The sequence below is a fragment of the Medicago truncatula genome, chromosome 8 (genome assembly GCF_003473485.1).
Source record: "Medicago truncatula cultivar Jemalong A17 chromosome 8, MtrunA17r5.0-ANR, whole genome shotgun sequence".
Taxonomy (NCBI): Eukaryota; Viridiplantae; Streptophyta; class Magnoliopsida; order Fabales; family Fabaceae; genus Medicago; species Medicago truncatula.
Window position 1 is genome coordinate 30,300,685 of NC_053049.1, and position 24,440 is coordinate 30,325,124.

A 24,440-nucleotide genomic window follows, 5' to 3' on the forward strand; every position below is an offset into this window, starting at 1 on the left:
TGAGTGCCTAAATATCAATCATTTTATTTGAGTTAGAACGCTAAGGTTTGTAATCTCAAAAGCATTGTGCTATTGCATATATGTCATTGTTTTCTCTTTTTTTCTTTTTGTACAATCATTGTTTTCTGTTTTATTTTCATATTTGGTTATTTTGTTGTGTGATATAATAAGATAATGTATTTCAGCTTCTATTTTTCATGTTGGTGTAACAATCCTATTGAATGTGTGGTAACCCTTGTATTTTATATAAGGCTTAAAATATATATTCCGCCGTTATAGAATATCAAGTTTCATATTTCATCTCCATAAATGAAAATCATAATTTTTAATCCCTACAAACTTATCATGCAATCTGTTTTACGTAAAAAAAAAAAAGAATATATCATGCTAAAATTGTGTGTGGTATCCCTTGTAGACATATCTCTAACAGATTGATTTACATTATTTTTACGTAAGAAAAAATTTCTCCTAATTTGTCTACTAGTTAATACAAATAGATTTTCTTAGAATGTAAGTAAAAATGCAGAGACAACCAAATATAAACCCCAAACGCAAGCTACCTCAATTGTCTAATTTCATTACTTCTTCGGTAAGGATATAATTTACAAACAATATGGTAGCTTTCTTTAAATTGAAGCCGAACCAATGTAGCTTTCTCCTTAATCTCTAGAATATGAAGCAATCAGCATCATTTTAGTGAAGGTTTTAGCTTAATTTCCACAACCAGCACCTCCCACAGGTTTCTTTTTCATCTCAAATCATTCTAATTAGGGGCTTAATTTGGCACAATATGTCACTCTGGATATTTTCATGGTTCAGATTTTTAGGCTAATTTTCGGATTAATTATTTTAAGGCTTAGACACATTATTTAAAGCTACTCAATTAATAATGTGTTTTATTGAGATTGAATACGTTACTCTGGATATTTTTCATCTTCAAATTCATGTTTTTTTCTTAACAAATATTCAAATTCATGTTGTTATTGTTTTTGAGAGGTGTTGTATTGTTGTTAATAGGGCGAAGTTTAAATAACATCTTTCTTTTTTTTGACAAAAAATAATGTCTTTCTAAAGTCTATAATAGTATTTTTAATAAAAATTATCTAATTTTTGTTTAAATTTTATTTTTCAGAATCTTAGAATACTTAATTAAAGTTAATTGGTTTAATCTTTGCAGAAACAATATTAATTTTTTTATTTTATTTTATTTGACAAACTATTTTTTTATAAATAGCTTAATTTGAGTCATTTTTATCAAACATTTATTTATTTTAGGCCCGAGGGAATTGCCTTGGTGACCTTAGTTGTCATTTGTCAACCGTGTCATATAAAATAATATTCCATAAAAACAAGGTATTTAAGTATACTAATTAAAATATGAATAATGTTAGGAATATACTCTCTCTAGTCTCAATATAATAAAAAAAAATTAAGTTTATTGAGTAACTTATATATTTAGTCATTATTATAAACTATATACGTTTATTATTCAATAAATTTGATAAAAGGATTTTGCTTATGTTTGAGATAAAAAATAGTATTATCTAACACATTGCAAGACATTCTCTTTTATTTGTTAAAATTCATGAGTCTCAATTTATATGATACCGACATAATTTGGCGGGGCTTACGAATTTGAAACAATAAAAAAGAGTGTATTACAAGTGTGTTAGAAAATACGTTGACAAGATAATAATTAAGTCAAAAATATATTTAGAATGACGGTATATGTTTATCAATGATCCCTACGATTCTTATTATATGAAACAATCCATTTTTTTAGATTCATTGACTAATGATATTTGCTTAATTCCAGTTGCAGAAGCTCATATTCATAGTGAAGCTTTTTCCCTCTTAATCCAATTATGTCAAAACGTGCTTCAAGAGGAAAAAAGGTTCCATTGCTCAAGCTTTTCTCCTTTGCTGACTTCTATGATTATGTCTTGATGGCCGTTGGATCTGTTGGGGCATGCATTCATGGTGCATCTGTTCCTGTTTTCTTTATCTTCTTTGGGAAAATTATTAATGTCGTAGGTTTGGCTTACCTTTTTCCTAAAGAAGCTTCCCACCAAGTTGCCAAGGTTTGTACTTTTAAATAAGTTACAAACTTTTATGTGTTGTCCTCTTCCCATGCATTTTCCACTAGGGAACCATGTTAATCTTTTTTACTCCCATGCAGTTAAATATTTACTACAAGATTAAGAGGGTGGATAATAGATTAAGTATGATATAACGTAAATAAAAGTATGATCGATAAATATGTAGCTATATTAGCCTCTAAAAAAATGTAGCTATATTATATATTTTTAAACAGTTGCGCATAGAGGATGTCGAGTTGACACCAAATTTAATGAGAGAGTTTTATCATACATTGCGGTCATGCTTGACTCGAGATATTAATCTATGCAGTTATATGTAGAGGAGATACCCAATTGATACAAAAATAAATTTTTAAGCATATAAATAATAAATTGTAAACTTTTATTCTATATTTCGTAAGAGGTGCCACGAATATTAAAAAAGAATATATTAGAATAACATACATTAATTTGTTAGGATATCTTGCTAATGAGCGAAGATAAAAACTATCAACCTCCTTATCACTCAACTTTTCTAGTAATATAATCAAATAAACCTTGTATATCCCTTTTTTTTTTTTTTTTTTTTCAGGAAGCCTTGTATATCCCTTTGAAAACATTATATATGAACCTAAAAAATTAAAGATTTTTTGTTTATATATGATTAGGAATGATTTTTTTTTTCTACATGCTAATCATTACTTTTAATGTGAACGAATTGAATTTTTTTTGGTGGTCGGAGTTTGAACTCCGGACCTTGCATATATTATGCATTGTCCATATCAACTGAGCTAAGCTCACGAGGACCGTGAACTAATTGAATAATAATGCAATAAAATATAAGTAATATAAAATACCTTAAAAAAAAGTAAGATAATATAAAAGATTATTGTTGTAATAATTTGTATAATTGCTCAATTTTGTATTTTTAAAATTGACATTAATTTATATTTGACAATTTTAGCATGAAATTTTTATTTTAATAATTTATAGTATTAAAAGATAAAATTAACTATGTAACAAAATTACATGTAATTTTAAAAGGATATTTTTATTAAGACTGGTGCTAGTCACACCCCAAAAAAACAAGTTACACCCAAATTTATTTAAAATTTTACAATAATACCAAAATTGCCCTCTTCATGTAAATTTCTAAAAACCCATCTTTTATGATCATTCTGAACCCTTACCCTCTTTCATCCACAAATCACCATAGATGTGCAACCAAGATCTGAATCAACATCTTTTACTGTAAATTAAGTTTACGTGTATGTATATAAAAGGGGTTAGTGTAGTTTACGTATGTAGGTTAATGTAAATTCAAATTTACGTATGTTCAATTTAGGTTAGTGTAAATTCAGTTTACTTACGTTCAATCTAGGTTAATGTAAATTAAGTTTACTTATGTTCAATTTAGGTTAATGTAAATTCAGTTTACTTACGTTCAATCTAGGTTAATGTAAATTAAGTTTACTTATGTTCAATTTAGGTTAATGTAAATTCAGTTTACTTACGTTCAATCTAAGTTAATGTAAATTAAATTTACTTATGTTCAATTTAGGTTAATGTAAATTTAGTTTACGTGTGTATATAGTATGTATATAAGAGGTTAGTGTAAATTCAGTTTACTTACGTTTAATCTAGATTAATGTAAATTAAGTTTATTTACGTTCAATTTAGGTTATTTAGTTTACGTATGTATATAGTATGTATATAAGAGGTTACTGTAAATTCAGTTTACTTACGTTCAATCTAGGTTAATGTAAATTAAGTTTACTTATGTTCAATTTAGGTTAATGTAAATTTAGTTTACGTGTGTATATAGTATGTATATAAGAGGTTAGTGTAAATTCAGTTTACTTACGTTTAATCTAGGTTAATGTAAATTAAGTTTATTAACGTTCAATTTAGGTTATTTAGTTTAAGTATGTATATAGTATGTATATAAGAGGTTAGTGTAAATTCAGTTTACTTACGTTCAATCTAGGTTAATGTAAATTAAGTTTACTTATGTTCAATTTAGGGGTATATTAATCATTCTGGGGTGTAACTTATTTTTTTTGGGGTGTGACTAGCACCAGTCTTTTATTAATATTGATTCTATCTCTCCCCTTCCATGTCTAAAGGTTTTTCACACTTTCACTTTTTTTTTACCGTTGTAACTAAATACAATAGATGTCCCAAAACGTCACATATCCTCCATTACTTCCAAAATATTTTCATGCAAACTAACCCAATTTTTCAATCATAAGTATTCATTGAACTTTCTACTTCAGAAGAAAATGAACTTAAGTGATTTGATGGACTTGTAGGAGATACTTTTTGAGTTTTTACTGTATCGTTTTAATTTTAACGGATGTCCTTGAAGGAACACTTCCTTCTTATCTCGATTACAAATAACTTTACATTATACCCATTTACGGACATTCTTAATAAATATTTCATCTTTAACAATTATTTCCATCTTTTTGGCACATTAGAAGTCTTACGTATATCAACCATTACCACTTTATATAGGATTCATTTTCAAAATCATGACCTACATGAATTTCACTAAATAAAAGAGAATGCATTTGAAAAATTGTGTTAATAGTACTTTTCCTTCTTGTCTCTTCTTCACTATATGTAAATTTAAACTAATTTTAATTGTATGCCTGATTGTGATTGTGCAGTATGCATTGGATTTTGTGTATCTAAGTATAATAATCTTGTTCTCCTCATGGGCAGGTATGAATCTATATTATAAGACTTTAAATAGTTAGTATATTTGGTTACCAAAAAAGTTGAATTTGGATTTCCGACGTTAAGGATTCTACACATTTACACAATTCTCACATCGGTGATCGTTGGATCAAGATCACATCGTTTATATTTAAAATTTGTTGTTTTATATTGAAAAAATTAAAATCTATATTAAAACCCAGACCGTTGATCTTGATCCAACAATAACTGATATAATGATTACGTGAATGTGTGATCCGTAAGGGAATTTAAACTCAAAAAAAAAAATATCAAAAAAAGTTAATTACTACTATATATTTTCAGAGGTGGCTTGTTGGATGCATACTGGAGAACGTCAAGTAGCAAAGATGAGGATGGCATATTTAAGATCAATGTTGAATCAAGATATAAGTCTTTTTGATACTGAGGGGTCCACTGGAGAGGTTATTTCTTCTATTACAAGTGACATCATTGTTGTTCAAGAAGCATTATCTGAGAAGGTATATGCATGCATACATTTTAATTATGGCAAATTCAAATGCCAATGATCCACATTTTATTATAAGTGATGATTAAAACAAGCATTTGTGTTGTTGCAAGTAATCCAGTAAGTGAAACCAAATTTGATGCATTTACAGGTTGGGAACTTTATGCACTTTATAAGCCGATTTATAGCGGGCTTTATCATCGGTTTTTTAAGAGTTTGGCAGATCAGTTTAGTGACACTTGCTATTGTTCCTTTGATTGCTATTGCTGGAGGTCTTTATGCATATGTGACTTTTGGACTTATTGCAAAAGTTCGTAAATCGTATCTGCGGGCAGGTGAAATTGCTCAGGAGGTGAGATCATTTCATATTTTTATCACACAACTCACATTTGATAATTAATACAAGACTAAAATAATTATGGCTAGTTTGTATTTTTTAATTATGGCTAAAGTTTTGTTTTTGCACGACCTATTACTAAATTTTTATAAAATTTTACTCTTGGTGGATATATAAGGTGATAGGAAATGTTCGAACTGTACAAGCATTTGGAGGAGAACAAAGAGCAGTGATATCATACAAAGTGGCTCTAAGGAACACATATAAGAATGGTCGAAAAGCCGGTTTAGCAAAGGGTCTAGGACTAGGCTCTATGCATTGTGTTCTTTTTCTATCATGGGCTCTGCTTGTTTGGTTCACCAGTATTATTGTTCACAAGAACATCGCCAATGGTGGAAAGGCTTTCGCAACCATGCTCAATGTGGTGATTTCTGGCCTGTAAGCCTTTGTTTTCACGGTTTTGAATGGATATTGTTTATACGGTGTAACATTTCAGTTGTTAACGTATCATTTTTCTAAAATTATGATGAATGATCTTGCTTCTCACTTATCAGGTCACTTGGGCAGGCAGCACCAGACGTTTCGGCCTTTATCAGAGCAAAGACAGCAGCTTATCCCATTTTTGAGATGATAGAAAGAGACATAGTTAGCAAAAATAGCTCAAAAAATGATCGAAAATTAAAAAAAATAGACGGTCACATACAATTTACTAATGTCTGTTTCAGTTACCCATCTCGCCCTGATGTTGTTATTTTCAACAATTTCTGTCTTGAGATTCCTTCAGGTAAAGTTGTGGCCATTGTTGGAGGGAGTGGTTCAGGAAAAAGCACGATTATATCGTTAATCGAGCGTTTCTATGAACCAATTTCTGGCCAAATTCTGTTAGACAGGAATGATATAAAGGAACTTGATCTGAAATGGCTTAGACATCAAATTGGACTAGTTAATCAAGAGCCTGCACTATTTGCTACAAGCATAAGGGAGAACATATTGTATGGTAAAAATGACGCCACTCCTGAAGAACTAAACCGTGCTTTGGAACTTTCTGATGCTCTTTCTTTCATCAACAATCTTCCTGATGGATTAGATACTCAGGTAATAATGCATCAATAACATTTGAAAAATAGTGTGGTTATGATTGCGTAAGCGGCGTAACTGTCTTTGATATCTCACGACCATAACATGATCATAACTATGACTATATCAGTCATATCCGACCATAGTTTTACACGATATTGGAGGTCTGAACATGACTGTTATTTTTATTTTTTTTAAGGAAACATGCCTGTTATTTAAAACCTTGATCATGTGTGAATTTCCACATTTCCATCATTTATTTTCTTGTTCCTTGTCTATAGAAAAATTTGCCCCGAAAACTAGAGGTAACCAAGGAAAATATTTTTAGACTAGAGTTAAATTATGTTATTCGTCCTTGTAAAATTCCTAAATTTTTCTTTTAGACCCTCACTTCTTTGGATTGAAAGTTTATAACATATGAATTATCTATGTATATTTTAAATAAATCTAAAATCATTTGATATGTCATTAAGGTGCGTCAATGTTATTGTATTAAGCTCTTATATTAAATAACATTAATCTTTATAGTTTATACATCTCAACGTCATACATATCAAACGATTTCATATATATCTAAAAATTTACAGAGAATTTATATGATACAATCTTTCGAAACAACTGAGTATATATCCTTTCAAGTGTTAGTTGCATCGGTAGAACTTATCAAAGACCTCAATGGATCTACTTCTTAGAAAGAGAAATTCTGATTTTATCTAGCTCCCTAGTGACATCCTTGATACTCATTCTTTCTTTTGGAGACTCTTCTGTACAAGCAAGTCCAATATATGAGAGTTTTAGCAAGCACCGCTTCACGTCATTAGGATGCAAGTGACTTGATTCTCTTGGGAGTAGGGTTGAATCCACTCTCTCTAAAAGTTTATCTGGCAAGGAAACCTTGACAAACCAATGGAGATTCATACCGTTTGTGAACATTTTATCTGTAGGTTTCCTTCCAGTTAGTATTTCCAGCACCAGGATTCCAAAGCTATACACATCACCTAGTGTTGATACTTGACATCCCATTCCATATTCTGAAAATTATGTATTTAATACTTTTTTCTTTTATGGAATACATATAGAATTTACAAACATTTTAGAACCAAATTATATAGATTCAAATGGTACCTGGAGGAGCATATCCAATAGTTCCCTTAATTCCAATTGTGCTAGTCTGTAGATCGGAGATGCCATTGACGGCACAGACAAGTTTTGCTAGTCCAAAATCACTAACACGAGCAACCATGTCATTGTCAAGAAGAATGTTATTTGGTTTTAAATCACAATGGATGATTGGCTGCTCAGATTCACAGTGAATATAGTGTATTGCAGAAGCAACATCTATGATAATATTTAGTCTCTGGAGAAGGTTCAAACTTGGTTGATCATCAATTTCTGACTCGTGAGGATACAACCATTTCTCTAAGCTTCCGTTTTGCATGTACTCAAAAACCAATGCTTTGATTTCATTACCATTGAAATCCATGCTTGAGCAACATGTGAGAATCTTAACTAGGTTCCTGTGACGGATACATTTGAGCGCATTACACTCAGCAATGAAACTCGCATGAGCTCCCTTGATTTGAAGGTTCAAGACCTTTATAGCAACAACTCTTCCTTCTGATTCAAGAATTCCTTTATATACAAATCCAAAACCACCAAATCCTATCAAGTTGTTTGAAGAGAATCCATTTGTTGCTTGGTGGAGCATCTGGTACGAAACCTTCGGAAGATGATGCATTGTGGATGCCGAAGTGGAAGTTGTCAAGTTTGGTTTTTTCATCCAAAAGACTGAAAGTGAGAATGAAAACACTAGAAAAAAGAAAACCGTAGTAATTGTTATTACTATTGTCTTCCAGGCCTGATCTGTTGTTTGTGTCTTATCTATGGCGGGGCACGGTGGTAGATGTAGCTCTGTGATACCCCCACAAAGGTCACTGTTGTTTTTCAATGATATTGCACTTACATTTCTAAAGACACCCTTTGTTGGCACTTTACCATCCAACCTATTAAAAGAAATATTCAAGTATTGTAGAAAAGGGATACTCTCTAAATCTTGTGGAAATGATCCAGACAAGTTGTTTCGTGATAAATCTAAATACTGAAGGCCTTTCAATGATGCCAAAGAAGAAGGCATGGCTCCATGGAAGGAGTTACCTTGTAGGTTAAGGTATTCCAAGCTTATGCACTTCCCAATTTCTTCCGGAATTTCACCTGAAAGAACATTTTCAGAAGCATCCAACTTATCAATGCTTTTCAGCTTACCAATTTCAGAGGGAAGGCTTCCTTTAAATGAGTTGTGGGATAAGTTGAGTAACAACGACAAAGAGGGAAGACCAAAGAGTTCGAAAGGAATAGTTCCAATAAGATGGTTCTTTGAAAGGTCCAGGTACTGCAACATTTGGCAATTCCTAATACTAGGAGGAATGCTTCCTTCTAGCATGTTATTTGACAAATCAAGTTTAAACAACTTACTAAGGTTGCCAAGAGATGATGGAATTTCTGCTGAAAGTTTGTTTACATTCAGCGTCAGTGATTGTATCTTTTGAAGTTTTCCAAAAGAAGCTGGAATCGAGCCTGTCAAAAGGTTGAACTTCATGTTGATGCCAATCAAGTTGATGATATTTCCTAGTCCTTCAGGAACAGTCCCTGTAATCTTATTGTGACTAATATCAAACTGGTTTAGTTGACTAGATAAGTTGGCTACAGATTTAGGTAAAGAACCACCAAAGTTGTTCAGATTTAAATGCAACACTCGTAAGTTTGTGCAGTTTGTCAAAGATGTCAAGAAATCCAAGTCATGAGATGAATTATTACCAAGATGATTGTTTCCCATAGCAACTGACCATACATCTTTGAGATATCCTATTCCGGTGGGAACTGGTCCGACAATGTTATTATACGGGATGTTAAATAACAACAAACGGGATGCATTGGATATGGACGATGGGATAGGACCCGAGATCTTATTCATACCAATGCCAAATACTTGGAGATTAGGGAGTGTGAGGAACATGTTTGAAGGTAGAGAGCCATTAAATTGGTTGATTCCAGCTGAGAATAAAGTGAGATATGACATGTTATAGAGTTTAGAAGGAAGCATACCAGATAGTTTGTTGGTTGTAATAGAGATACGAGTCAAACTTTTAAGATTGCCTATCTCTTCAGGCACCTTTCCCTCTAAGTTGTTGAATCCCAAAATGAGAATACTAAGTGATGAAAGATTTCCTATAAATGAAGGGATTTCTCCTGTCAAATTGTTCATACCAATAGATAGCACTTCTAGTTTAGTTAGAAAGCCAAGCTCTAAAGGTATTTTTCCAACAAGTTTGTTTCCTGTTAGGCTCAAGATCTTCAGTTCAGAACAATTAGACAAAACGGCGGGAATTTGACCTCTAAGTGTGTTATTGGTAAGATACAGGTCTTCTAGCCAGAACAACTGACCTAATTCTCGTGGGATTTCACCATAGAAGCTGTTGTTTTGAAGGTTGACATACCTCAGAAAGGTGAGGTTGCCAATCACAGGTGGTATAATCCCTTGTAAACCATACCCTTGTAGGTTCAAGGCAATCACCCTTTGATGCCTTGGGCTGCAGGTGACTCCATGCCAGTAGCAAAAATTAGTTGAACTATTCCAATAAGTCAAGATATGAAAAGGATCAACTACTGCATCTTTGAAACTTAGCAATGATAGTTGGTCTGTGTCATTTCCTAAGGCAATAACAGTATTCTTAGGTTGCAAAAATATGAGAAGGACAACATGTAGGCATGTGGAATGGATTTCACTGAAGAAATATGGAGAGAGAATCATTTTGATAGTTTTGAAGAATCTAAATCAAATGAAAATTTGAGACATTCAAACTCTTCTATAGATATATGGTGTTATAATTTGGTTCATATATATATTCATTCATCTTTTGTTGACTTTAAAAATTCAATTATTGCCTCTTAACCAAAAATATTTATTAGGAAATGGTGTTGAAAAAGAGTGTGGTGCTGATGTTTTGCGTGATAATTTTCTATGAAGCTGTTCCTGTCAAGAGCTTTCTGGAAGTGGACTTCTATATAAAATATCTCATTTTTTATAGTTAGAATTATTCTTCTATTATGAATGAAATCCCATACTGATTTGACACCAAATTCTATCTTTTATTTTTGCTCACTACTTTTCACTCAGCTTGAAAAGTGTTGCATATGTTAAAAACTTGTTAATCTTATGTTTTAGTTGAATCTCTCATGTGAACAAAGCCCTGAATACACTCTTTAAAATTTTACTGTTAGACCCTACAAAAAAAGAAATCTAACTTTCATTCTCCACATATTTTCTGTTAGTAAGTTTAGTCTCTGTTGCCACCTCCCCTCAGACTAACCGTCCACATGTTATGTCCCGAGGCATTGTTGACTCATCAAAATACTAGAAGAAATTCTAAGTTCTAAGGGTCTGTATCTATGAAAACTTCAGTTTTAAAACTTAATTCCTGGGTGATAATGAACATTGAAACTATGCTATATTGTGACTAATAATAGGTGCATTACATAACATGTGATTGAAATAAGGTTTCAAAAATTTAAATTTTGCATTTGTTTCACATGTTGATACTAAATCTTTTGTAGGTTGGTGAGAGAGGAATACAATTATCTGGGGGACAAAAGCAGCGAATTGCAATATCTCGTGCTATAGTTAAAAATCCATCAATCCTTTTATTAGATGAAGCAACTAGTGCTTTGGATGCCGAGTCTGAGAAAAGTGTACAAGAAGCTCTTGATCATGTCATGATTGGTAGAACAACTGTGATAGTTGCACACAGACTTTCTACCATTAAGAATGCAGATATGATAGCTGTTGTTGAAGGAGGGAGCGTTGTGGAAACTGGAAATCACGAGGAGCTCATTTCCAATCCAAATAGTTTATATTCATCTCTTGTTCAAGGTCAACCTTCTCCAGATCCTAGCTTGGGACAGTCATCAAGGTGCTTCATTCTCATCCATAATTATAATTAACATAATTGACGTCAAAGTCCTAAGACAAAGGTGCGGTTGCATCAAGATTATGGTCGCGGAGATGTGACCTAAATGGTAGTTGCAAACATTTTTTTAAAGCCCCGACTAAAATTACTTCACCTTATCAAGATATTGCATTTGAAAAAGACTGATTGCATGACTCAAATTTGTATCTCTTAGTGCATGTTTGGATTGACTTATTTGAGTTGTGAAACTGTTTGAGAAAACTTAGGAATAGCCTATGACATGTCTTTGCATAAGCTTTTTTTAGCTTATTTCCATCATCCCTCTAGGATAGCTTATGAAAACAACTAATACTTTATATGAAAATAGTTTGACTTTATTTTATCTTTTTTTATAGAAATAGCCTGTACATACGTAGTTATGTTATAAGTATTTATGCTATAATTGCTTAATAATTAAGTTGTTTATCCATAGTCACAATTCAAAAAATTCCAAAACTCCATTTAAGACATAATTATTGAAAAATTTAATTTTTATTGGTTTAAAACCATTGCATATTCAGTAATTCAGGTGATTAACATAGATTATGATACAGTAAATTCATGCTTATGGCCATGGTTGAAATAGAGAGTTAAGGGAATTCATTCACAATTCCTCCTATCAAACTTATGTATATACATGTTTTTAATTGTAGCTTAAAGAACTCAGCAGAAATATCCCATGCAGCAACTATTGGTGGTAGTTTTCATTCAGATAGAAGCTCTATTGGCCATGCACTTGCTGATGAACCAAGAAGTGTTGTAAAGCCAAGGCATGTTTCATTAATAAGATTATATTCAATGATTGGTCCTTATTGGTCTTATGGAGTTTTTGGAACCTTAGCTGCTTTTACTACTGGTGCTCTTATGCCACTTTTTGCTCTTGGAATATCGCATGCTCTTGTATCGTATTATATGGATTGGGATAGCACATGCCATGAAGTGAAAAAAATTGCATTCCTCTTCTGTGGAGCAGCGATTGTAGCTATCACTGCTTATTCCATTGAACATCTTTCTTTTGGAATCATGGGAGAACGACTTACCCTTCGTGTAAGAGGAATTATGCTTTCTGGTAAGTGTGATTACCTTGTTATCATACTTGTGTTTTTGGTATTTTAAGACATTTTCCTTTAAACCTTCTTTGTATTTTGGTCAGCGAAAACGTCTACTATGTTTTATATGCAAATTCGACCGCGGACCACTTTGATAGGTGGTCCATTATAGGTTGATACTTGAAAATTGTTTGATATTCCAATGACGACAAACTTTACTTTTCGTTAGTAGAATCTTACTTCCTCCTTGCCTTCATGACTATGGCGGCGTATGGTTCGACAAAATAGGGAAACACAAATATTTGTGTCTTAAAATTCACCTCATTTTTTTTTGTTTTTATTTTTTAACTGAGACACATCATATCATCGTTTCAGTCGTAAGAATGTGGAAGATCTCAGCTTCTATTTCAAAGTAGCGTCGACAATAAAGTTTCAGTGATTTTAGTATTAGTCCATCGTGGACCACCTGACCACTATCAAAGTGGTCTACTTTAGAATTTGCCTCTTTTCACCAAATTATTTAACATTTTTAAGTATTGAAATAAGAGAAATGCTAATTGTTACCGAAAAGGAAGTGAAAGGTTGCATAGCTGAATATTGAATATATAGTACCTTAATATCATAGGATGAAGCTTGGTTATCTCTCTGTTACTTAATTTCCTTTGTTCATCTATCTGCAGCTATTTTGAAGAATGAAATTGGTTGGTTTGATGATACAAGAAACACAAGTTCTATGCTTTCGTCGCGTTTAGAGACTGATGCAACTTTGTTAAAAACTATAGTAGTCGACCGTTCTACAATTCTCTTGCAGAATGTTGGTCTGGTTGTTACTGCACTTGTCATTGCATTCATTTTGAACTGGAGGATAACACTTGTTGTCTTGGCCACATATCCTTTGATAATAAGTGGTCACATTGGTGAGGTAGCTTTCTCTTTCACACCATTTAAACATTAAGAAATTAGAAAATGGGTTAATTATATTATTAGTCTCTAATTATATTATTTATTTCAGAAACTTTTCATGCAAGGATTTGGTGGTAATCTAAGCAAAGCATATCTAAAAGCAAATATGTTAGCTGGGGAGGCTGTTAGTAATATAAGGACTGTGGCTGCATTCTGTGCTGAAGAAAAGGTTATTGATCTTTATGCTGATGAGCTTGTTGAGCCTTCCAAACGTTCATTCAAACGAGGCCAAATTGCTGGCATATTTTATGGCATTTCCCAGTTCTTTATTTTCTCATCTTACGGCTTAGCCTTGTGGTACAAGCTCTAGCTTCCTTAATTGTTCATTTACTATATTAATTTAAAGTATAAATGTCTGATCCCTCAGTTTTCCTTTCAATGTTGCACCGACACTTTAAATTGAAGTGTCTGTTTGGTGCCCGACCCCTACTCAACACCGACACATGTGGCACTTGTTCACAAATAATCACCGGTGTTGACGTGTCAGTGTTAGTAATGAGACATATATATACGTTTTGCAGGTATGGATCTGTGTTGCTCGAAAAGGAGCTTGCTAGCTTTAAATCAATCATGAAGTCGTTTATGGTTTTAATAGTAACAGCATTGGCTATGGGGGAGACTTTGGCACTTGCACCCGACCTTCTGAAAGGGAATCAAATGGTTTCGTCAATTTTTGACATGATAGATAGAAAGTCAGGAATAATACATGATGTTGGAGAAGAGTTGATGACAGTGGAAGGAATGATTGAGCTAAAAAGGATCAATTTTATCTATCCTTCAAGACCAAATGTCGTTATTTTTAAGGATTTCAATCTAATAGTGCCTTCAGGGAAGAGTCTTGCCTTGGTAGGGCACAGTGGTTCTGGTAAAAGCTCAATAATCTCCCTTATACTCAGATTTTATGATCCAACGTCCGGGAAGGTGATGATTGATGGTAATTTGTTTCAACACTTTATGCTTATTAGCTTCTCTTATTCCATCATTAGTACATGATAAATAGAACAGTGTAGGATTATCTTTCAATAAGTAAAATGCTCAAAGTTATACTCATGTGCATCCATTCTAGAAAAGTCGTATGCTACACGCGTGTGTAATTTCAATGAGCTATGTCGTTGCAAAGATCTCTAAAACCTTTATAATGCAGCTGCATAGTGCAATTTAGAACTATGGTGACCATAACTGTGAAACATTCTTTTAACAATGACTCATCAAATTTTAACAGGAAAAGATATCAAGAAAATGAATTTGAAATCCCTTAGGAAGCAAATTGGGCTAGTACAACAAGAACCAGCTCTATTTGCAACATCAATTTACAAAAACATTCTATATGGAAAAGAAGAAGCATCTGAATCAGAAGTGATTGAAGCAGCTAAACTAGCCGACGCTCATAATTTCATTAGTGCACTTCCCGAAGGCTACTCAACCAAAGCCGGTGATAGAGGAGTTCTACTATCCGGTGGCCAAAAGCAAAGGGTGGCCATTGCAAGAGCTATTTTAAGAAACCCTAAAATATTATTGCTTGATGAAGCAACAAGTGCACTAGATGTCGAATCGGAACGTGTTGTACAACAAGCTTTAGACAAGTTGATGCAAAACAGAACAACAATTATTGTGGCACATAGGCTGTCTACAATAAGAAATGCAGATCAAATAGCAGTTTTGCAGGATGGAAAGATCATTGAGCAAGGCAATCATTCAAGTCTTTTTGAGAATACAGATGGAGCTTACTTCAAATTAGCCAGCCTACAACAAGAAACAGCTACATGTACATGAATTACACTATTAATACTTGCTACCACGCTTAACTGAAAGGATTTTGTAACTATTGAAGAATATACATTGAGTGAGATTCATAAAAATCATTGTTCAAGTAATTTTTTTCTTGGTCCAACTTATATAGATTAAATGTCAAGTTTCATGTTTCAGTCTTTCATTTGATGTCTAAAATTATGCTAACTATGATTTGAATATCAACAACCCTAAGTCTAAGAAGATTACTCACACATGTTTAATACAACCAAAACAATATAATTGAGACATTCAAAAGACTAAAATATGACAAGATATAGAGAGTAGAGACGAGAGAAATAGAAACTACATTTTATTTCAAGAGAAGAACATAAGAAACTAAGACCTTGTTTACTCATGAAAATATTTTCTATTTTCAATTTAACATGTGTTTGTTTTAACTTGCTAATAAAGAATATGTGAGATTTTTGAAATGAATCATTGTGATGGAGTGAAAGTGAAATTCTAGCTTGGAGTGATGCATTTTTGGAAATAAAGTTTTTGTCACCATCATTGTTTCAAAAAATGCATTATTTTATAGCCTACCAGAGTTGGGTCCATTATGGCAAGGTAACTATATAAATTCTTCAACTAGACTTCAAAGAGCGTTAAGAATTCTCCAGCCCTTATATAGAGTTCGTTTGATTATCAGCAGATTGTGTAAATTGGTTTTGAGCAAACACTTTTACTTCACCTAGGTAGCCAATATACATGATACGTCCACCGATATATTATATTTGTCTTGCATCATCCAAAGGTCAATCACACACCTTTTTTTTTTTTGGTTTTTTGTGTTGCATCAAACATACATACAAACACTGTCAGTGTAAAACTGTCAGTGTAAATATTTTCTACATTGTCAAACAATTTTAAGTGAAACAATTCATTCAAATTTTAGATGAATTGCCCTTTATATTGTGAACTATGTGGAGAGCAAAGCGAGTCCGATTGGCATTCTAGTCTTCCAGTGCAGTAACAGCTTACTTTGTTGGACCCCCACTGGACTTTGGCATGTTTTACGCGACAGTTTGCAGCAGTTTTCGTCTACTGCAGCGGTGCCATCTGATATATTTTTTACTCGCAAAGCAGAACGTGAAGTGAGCAGAATTATGATGCTGTTAGCAGAAATTTGGCATAATCAAAATAGTCTTATTTGGAATCAACGACAATTACAGCCGCAGCATATTATCCAGGCAGCTCACATGAATGGCAAGCAGTCCGTAGCAGAGGTACTAATGACAATTTTCGAAATTCCAGCAGAGAAAGTAAGTGGCACCCTCCTTCGACTGATGTGATGAAACAAGCAGTTTTTCTTAATCCATCTTTCTTCTTACAGTTTTTCTATTATCTTAATAACGGTCCTTAACAACATTTCTTATAGTATTTCTATTATCTTAATAACATGCATGCTCCTCTTTCTAAAACTTACAGTTTTAACAAGCACAGATAGCTCCCTCAACAAACAAAAAAACACAGATAGCTTGACTACTGATAATGACATTAATGCTATTTTTACAATCATCACTTTAATTACAATTGCCAATCATAAAATGACACAATCACACAACGCACGCTCTCTTTTACCGAAATAGCAAAATGATGCATTAGTTACACTGATCCTAGCATAAGTTGTGCCAAGAACAGATAACAAAATTGCATAATCAGTGATGTATTTTTCAATACAAAACTCCCATGACAAAAAAATTCTATGGGTGCACTACTCTTTAATCAGACACATAACAGAATCAGTTCAAAACATATCTCACATATATCACAATCACTCAACAGACACGTATATTTTATTGCTACTAGAAAGGGAAAGGCAAGATTGAAACACATATCTTCTGAAACATCTACCTGAAGCCAAGATAACCAACAAAACTGAGATCAATCAGCAAAACACAGACATTTGGTATTGAAACAAGTATAAAGACTATCTAACCAGTCACTAAACAAAAATAATTACCTATTGTACAAGCATCGCCTTAACCTCAATATATGCCCAAATGGCACTTAAATTTTCTTTTCTTCCATCCATGGAAAATGCAAAGGAACAGTTTTGATATTGACAAGTGTAACAGTAAGAAACATATGACCCGAATATTATTCTGAAAAATTTTACGAATGGAAAACTTAAATAACTTCACTAAATATGACTGCATAGCCAAGTGAAATACTTGTCGGACACCCGAACACGCCTTCAATCAGAAGTGAAATACTACATGGCTATGAAGCATGGACACACACGGACACGATACTGACAAGCCAACACCGATAAAATTTTGAGAAAATGATATAATTCAATGTAATCACAAGTGTTGGTGTCATGTCGGACACCGACACAATACTTGTCGGACACCCGAACACGCCTTCAATCAGAAGTGTCCGCGTAACATAGCTACAGGGTCTACAACAGCCTAATGTGCCTATGTAAATATATTCCAACCAACTTCAAATCTCAAAAGTGAGGTCCAAATAAACATTAGAAGAAAAAAAACTCCCAAGTTAGTGGAAGTTCCATGATTAAAAATTAAATAGAGCAATCTGATGCAGTAAAGTTTCTGCCATGTCATGGCAGGGTTCAAGGAAGAGTGAAACCAATTACAAAGCTACCATACATTGCCATACCATGCATTTTGCAACAGATTAGTTCCATGACTCAAACCCGCAACCTCCAAGTCACACGGTAACATCTCGGACTAGACAGTTAAGGCTCCCCCTCAATGTTAACAAAAAGGGAAATGCTAATGCGGGGGTACTCTTTAAGGACTTTAAATAAGTTTTATGAAAATCCGTGTATTCAATGCATTGGAATTTGTAATATTAGACTTTTTGAAGGAATAATTTCTAAATTTGGGATCCTTAAAGAGTGATCCGGGGGCACTCGTTAGCAAAACCCAAAAAAAAAAAAAAAAACATTAAGATCTGTGTTTTTACGATATTCTACAAAACATACAAGTAACTTCTATCTTAAAAATAGAATCACAGTGGAGTATTGTGAGACAACAGTATTGTGCTTCACTTGTTTGGATTAGGATTAGACCCGTGTCACTTCAAGAACCGAAAACAAAAATATGCAATAAACAGGGCAAATTAGTATTGCATGCAACAATGCTGATCGCCTATCAGTTAATGCAATTATGCAACAAGCCGTTAGTTTACACTATACTATAACGATCAGTCGATCAGCTCACAACAGCGTATAGGATTTAAAATTAAGGCACACAATTATGTTTTGCCCAAAATATGTTGATAAAGAAAGAAGTTAGAACTACAAGTAAAACTTCTGCAGAAGCCTATATATGTGCAACAGCTTGCAAGACTTCTGCAACAGCATGTAAAATAAATATGGTCAAAATGTGTTTGTATACCTTCTAATGCAGTGCATATGTTTGCTTTTTTTTTTTTTTTAGAGATATTTAACAAAAGAAGTTAAAATCTTTGGCAGCATGTACAATAATGACCACCTGACAACAGCATATAGGACTTAAAATTAAGGCACGCAATTATGTTTTGCCCAAAATATGTTGATAAAGAAAGAAGTTAGAACTGCAATTAAAACTTCTACAGAAGCCTCATATGATGATCGAGTCCCAGAAATATACAGATATAAATATATAAGGGGCTACAAGGTCAATACATGAGAACATCAGTTAGCAAGTGCAAAATCAATACAATCTTTGGGCATGCCCATAAGGAGCATCTAGAATTCAGACCAAACTAATTGTTTAGTATGAGGTTTTTAAAGATAATATAACTGCTTTTATTAAGGTAATGTGTCAAAGGTACTCATAATCAAGTTATACATAGGTAGTAATCCATAATCCCATCGAATAATATGTGCATAAGGTTCCTTCAATACATAAACACTAAAAAAGAAAATAACTAGAATAATTAGGTGCTAAATCTTTAATCAGATGTGTATAGTATTTGGTATCTTGATAAAGTTAAACATGTGTTGGCAGAGATAGTTAATGGGTCTTTACAAGTTGCCATATTTTAAGCATATTTCTCCTTTACTCAGGAGTTCAATAGCTGGTGGCGAAAGTGATGGCAACAACAGGAAAAGACTATATCCTTTCTGCTTTATTCTGATCATATCTTTAAGGAATATTCATAAGCATAATACCATACAATGAACCTCGTGATTGAAAACAACAGGCGAGAAAAACAAACGAATATTATAACTGAAAAGGAAACTCTTAAACAGAATCAATGTAATCAAACCAATCAAAGCAATAAATCTAGAATGAGAATAGAATTTAACAAAATGGAGAATAAAGGCATTGAGTTAAAAAACAAAAGCACAAAGCAAAACAGTTTCAATCTAGCATACTGATCTTATCCTCAAAATACAACTTTCCTAAACCTTGAGGGTGTTTCGAAAAAAGGTACCTATCTCCAAAGCAATGGTGGATAGAATATACATGTTGTCAAAGAAGTTAAAAAAACTAACCCACAAAACAACCCTAAAACTTGTTTTTTCACCACTGTACCCACCCATCTTCTACGCCTAATCAGAAATTCTTCAACTCTGAGTCCTTTCCTTATCCACCACCACCAATTCAGCTAAAGGGTCCATTCAATGGTTCATTCAACACAATCATGATCAAACCGTAACAGATTTATCTTTTTCCTCAGTCAAAACCTTAACAGATTTATCTTTTTCTTCGGTCAAAACCTTAACAGATATATCTTTTTCTTCAGTCAAAACCTTAACAGATATATCTTTTTCTTCAGTCAAAACCTTAACAGATTTACCCTCATCACCATGACCCTTTCCCACATTTTCACCCAGCTCCTTCTTGCACATTAAATCGACGAAAAAATCTGTCAAAACTTTCTCATAGCCCGGCATTTTAGCATACCCTGGAAAGTAATTAATATCAATAATAAGATACCGATTACCATATCTAGAATCACGAATCACATCGAAATTAAACAAATTCAGCTTCATAGCACGCCTCAATCCACTAGCAATATCAACAATAAAAGCTTGCGGAGGCATCTCAGTAGTATCATCCAAACTCATCATCTTATAAAACTTTTCATCATCATCCACACTATCCCTATTTGCCAAATTCGACACCTGCGAAAACGACAACAAATCCTCCGAAACACCCAACACCTTCTCCTCAGAAACATCCGGTAAAGACTTCCTCTTCACGCAACGAACATGATTACCAACAACATACACCTTAAAAATCACCCCACCATGATTCACAAATTCCTGCAAAACAATTGGTGGTTTCAGCTTATTCAACGCCCCGTGGCTAAAAACCAACGCCATTTTATGCGATTTCGCGCTTCCATCGGCCACCAACGGCTTCGCTATCACCGGAAACTTTAAACTCTCCCAAGCCTGGCCATCAGAAAGAGTCTCTTTATCATAAATCACGATCTGTTTCGGGATCCCGAATGTTTCGCCGCCTTTTTCATCAACCCCAACCCTAACCCTAAGCTCAGAAACAACCTGAAGCATTGAAATTCGGTTATGAAGACGCTCAATCGCTTCCGGCGCGTCGAGAATAACAGCATTAGGGTTTCGAATTTGAAATTGTTGAAGCTGGCGTTTCCAATCGTCGCCGTAGAGTTTGTGGAGGATGCAATCGAACGGTCCTTGATCGATTAAGGGTTTGGTTGAATCGATTTGGATGAGTTTAATTCCGCGTGATGAAGCTAGGGTTAAGAGTGAGTCGCGGATGAAACTGTTTTGTTTCTTTGGTGCTAATGCGTAACCTATTACGCCGTGTTTCTTTTCAGCCATTGGATTGATTTGATCAAAATTCTTGTGATTGATTTCGTTTTTTTGTGAATGAATGAACAATCACATTAGAGTGGGGAAACCCTAATTTTGGATGTTTAGGGTTTCGATTTTGGGAATTGGGGAAAGAAGAAGAAGAAGAAGAAAGTAAAATTGGAGGGAGAGAGAGAAGGGTATGGGGGTGTGTATATATAGGTGGTTAGAGAATTAGGGTTGGAGTTAGAGAGAAGGAAGGGGAATGATAAGGTACACGTGGTGAATTGAGTAGAGGGTTTGCGCCGCTTTATGAAGGGCGTGTTGAAAGAAGGAGAGGGATAGGGCCGTAAGGAAGGGTATGAGGTGGAATGGGTGGATAAATGTTAAAGAGTGTCTTTGGAACATTAGTTAAGAGAACATAATTAGAAATAATATGTTAAAAAATAATTAAAAGTGTTGAATTTAACTTTCTAAAAGTCAAAAATTGTAATTTCTAATACAAAATTAGTTTTATTTTTCTTAATCATTGTCCTGAATATACTGGTTAACAAGACCCTAAAATTATTTATTGGGTTTATAATTGGATTCGGCAGACTCAAAACTTGATAAGCTTTTGGAAGCAAATCATAATCAAAATTTAAAACTAAAGTTTAATTGATATGATTAGTTTGGATATTATTAATTAATAAGCACCACGTTGTACGTTACAAAATTATAGGTTAATTTTTGAAGGACATAACCTTGTTGTTCACACTCTTGCAAATGCATCAATATCTTTTATTAGAAATATATAGTCGATTATCTTTTTGAAATTGTAACTTTCATTGAAACGTCCTTTAAATTTTGCAAAATTTCGAAAAACCCCTTAAATTGTTAAACGTATGTCAAATATTCCTATATGTTTGTTTTCATCGTTTGACCATATGATGTGAAAGTTAATTGTACATATGGCACCTCTACGTGCATTTAAGGTTATGCAAGTCATATATGGGTAATTGGCTAACTTTTTTTTGCTTTTTTTTTCTCTCTCTAAAATCGGTGTGATTATTAGAATAACTAAATACCCCCCTTAAAATTTAACATTTATTTGCAAATACTCCCTCGAATTTAAAACTCATACAATTTGGTGTAGGCCGTTATAGATGTAATCTGATTTTTTTTATAGTAAGTGTTTTGAGATAGGTGGGGACGTCTATCTAATTAAAACGAGACTCTTTGTTAGTAGGAACAACCAAGTTATTGTAGTTTGTTGGCGTCTAAGGTGGTGAAGTACGTTGGCACTCCATTTGTTTCTTATGCGAGGTGGTTCATGAGCTGGCTCATGAGGCATTATCTTGTGTTGTACGTTGTTCCGAGACATGATGTCTTCCGAGGTTGTGCAGGAGGTAAGATCTTGTTATCCACCGTGTTGTAAGATGAGGTGGTCACCTCAGATAGACTTGGATGTCCCTCATTAGGCCTTTCCTGCCATGTGTCTTAATGGACTTTTTGATTGAATGACTGAGATGATGATTTGAGATCTAAAAGTTGTTCTTAGTGATGGTGGCAGTGTAGTGATAATGTGGTGGTTTTCTTTCTTCTAGTTCATGAAGATGAAAAAGAATGTAAGGGGCCATAAAATTAAGTGGTGGTGGTTCACTATCAAATTCAATAGTCACGTAAGGTCCAACAATTTTTTTAACTAAAAGATTAATTTGTTAAAATTTAAAAAATTAACAAGGTCTTTGGTTAACTTACCTACAATGTTGGGTGAAGGTGAGAAAAATACAAGAAGGGGGTTGAATTGTGTTAGCTTTTTCTTCTTTTAAACTAAGTCCAGAGTCTGATAGAGTTCAAAGTCTGGAACAATGTTCAGAGTCTTATGAAACATATATAAAAGATATATATATATATATATATATATATATATAGAGAGAGAGAGAGAGAGAGAGAGAGAGAGAGAGAGATAGAGAGAGAGAAGCAATTATCCTGGTTCCTTTCCACAATTCGGAAGTAGTTCAGTCCCCCCTTGCAGTTTCAAAGAGATTTTCACTATAATCACATAAGATTACAACTACTCAAAGACACTAGCAAAAGACTTAAAATACTCAAGCACACAAGTAAGAGATTTCCTATGCTCAAGCAGAAAGCAAGAGACTTCTAAACAAACAAATTACAAAGAATAAGGTTAGTTGAACACTTGATATACAATCAGTGGTGATCACAATACAAAACAGTTCAGACTTTAAGTGTTAAGAATTTCTAAGCTATGAAAGTTGATGAAAAATTCTAAGTGTTTGATGCACAATAATTTCAGCAGAGTTTTGGCACAAGTTAAAATGTTGTAAAGTCACTCTAAACTTCAAGTTTTCATTCCTTTATATAGAGGTATGAAATAGACGTTGTAGAGGTGTCATCACATCAAAGAGTCGTTGTAGAAGTTTGATCAATCATCATTGATTTGTTGCTTGATATGGTTAATGTCTTAGGAGTGAGTAATTTGAAAACCATTCATTGATAGGGAATTAACCATTCCATTCTAATAGAGACACAACTATAGCTTGTATTATGTGTAGGAAATGTTGAAGTAGTGGAGATAGTGGTTGTAGTACTATTGTCATTTTTCTGTGGATAAGAATCCAAAGCCTTCTAATTCTTCAGAAATATCCGTTGATCCAATCTTTTATTCCTTCTGCATATTTGTGTCTTCAAATATCCATAATAACTAACTTCAGGTTCTTCATTTCAGCTTCTGATGATCTTCAGATTCTAGGTGAACTTCAGAGTCTAACAGTCAGCTTTTGGATAGTCTTCAGACTCTGACTTGCAACTAAGTTTCTCTTGAAAATTCTTTTGCTCCCATTTATTATTTCATAAGCAATACTTTATTTGAAGACTTGTAAATTTTAGTTTATGGTTATGCACGCTTGAACAAATATTAACATATTCAATTGAACTTTTAATACTTTGTTATCCTCAAAACTTAAGATGCATTGTTAAACTCATTTTGTTTTAACATCGGGCTGTTGGTTTACCTTTAGATATTTTGGTTTAAAAATTAACATAATTATTCAACTTGATTAAGAGAAATGCATTTAAGGGACCTATACATAACCACAATTAACTATGAGATTAAAATGAAACATTTTTTTTTGTTAAGGAACCATGCCATGAGTTAAAGAATACTCCCTCCACCCCAAATTATAAATAAGAAAAAA

General features: G+C 33.4%; 3 protein-coding genes across 3 annotated transcripts; 1 reads left to right on the forward strand and 2 right to left on the reverse strand.

Moving 5' to 3' along the window:
• The first annotated feature begins 1,819 nt into the window (after positions 1-1,819).
• LOC11444259 (ABC transporter B family member 2) lies at positions 1,820-15,627 on the forward strand. Its single transcript, XM_003628736.3, has 12 exons — positions 1,820-2,081; positions 4,751-4,805; positions 5,124-5,299; positions 5,438-5,638; positions 5,802-6,061; positions 6,178-6,718; positions 11,312-11,667; positions 12,357-12,772; positions 13,433-13,674; positions 13,765-14,012; positions 14,237-14,649; positions 14,938-15,627. Exons 1-12 carry the CDS (start codon positions 1,866-1,868, stop codon positions 15,486-15,488), a joined length of 3,675 nt encoding a protein of 1,224 aa, XP_003628784.2. The 5' UTR covers positions 1,820-1,865; the 3' UTR covers positions 15,489-15,627.
• Positions 7,248-10,580, reverse strand: LOC11421706 (putative receptor-like protein kinase At3g47110). Its single transcript, XM_003628737.4, has 2 exons — positions 7,826-10,580; positions 7,248-7,731 (listed from the first exon to the last, which is right to left on the reverse strand). The coding sequence occupies exons 1-2, from the start codon at positions 10,506-10,508 to the stop codon at positions 7,382-7,384; spliced, it is 3,033 nt and encodes a 1,010-aa protein (XP_003628785.1). The 5' UTR covers positions 10,509-10,580; the 3' UTR covers positions 7,248-7,381.
• Positions 15,628-19,742: 4,115 nt separating the features above from the next.
• On the reverse strand, positions 19,743-21,575 carry LOC11428245 (inositol-tetrakisphosphate 1-kinase 1). The gene is made up of 2 exons (XM_039828846.1): positions 20,251-21,575; positions 19,743-20,217 (listed from the first exon to the last, which is right to left on the reverse strand). Exons 1-2 carry the CDS (start codon positions 21,268-21,270, stop codon positions 20,113-20,115), a joined length of 1,125 nt encoding a protein of 374 aa, XP_039684780.1. The 5' UTR covers positions 21,271-21,575; the 3' UTR covers positions 19,743-20,112.
• Positions 21,576-24,440: the final 2,865 nt, after the last annotated feature.

Bases quoted from the DNA above. Each gene is read 5' to 3' on its own strand.
- LOC11421706 (XM_003628737.4), bottom strand. From the start codon at position 10,508: ATGATTCTCTCTCCATATTTCTTCAGTGAAATCCATTCCACATGCCTA. The intron at 7,732-7,825 runs GTACCATTTGAA...CATAATTTTCAG, and splicing joins TATTGGATATGCTCCTCCAG to AATATGGAATGGGATGTCAA.
- LOC11444259 (XM_003628736.3), top strand. From the start codon at position 1,866: ATGTCAAAACGTGCTTCAAGAGGAAAAAAGGTTCCATTGCTCAAGCTT. The intron at 2,082-4,750 runs GTTTGTACTTTT...GTGATTGTGCAG, and splicing joins CTTCCCACCAAGTTGCCAAG to TATGCATTGGATTTTGTGTA. The intron at 12,773-13,432 runs GTAAGTGTGATT...ATCTATCTGCAG, and splicing joins AAGAGGAATTATGCTTTCTG to CTATTTTGAAGAATGAAATT.
- LOC11428245 (XM_039828846.1), bottom strand. From the start codon at position 21,270: ATGGCTGAAAAGAAACACGGCGTAATAGGTTACGCATTAGCACCAAAG. The intron at 20,218-20,250 runs GTTTTGACTGAA...ATATCTGTTAAG, and splicing joins ATGAGGGTAAATCTGTTAAG to GTTTTGACTGAAGAAAAAGA.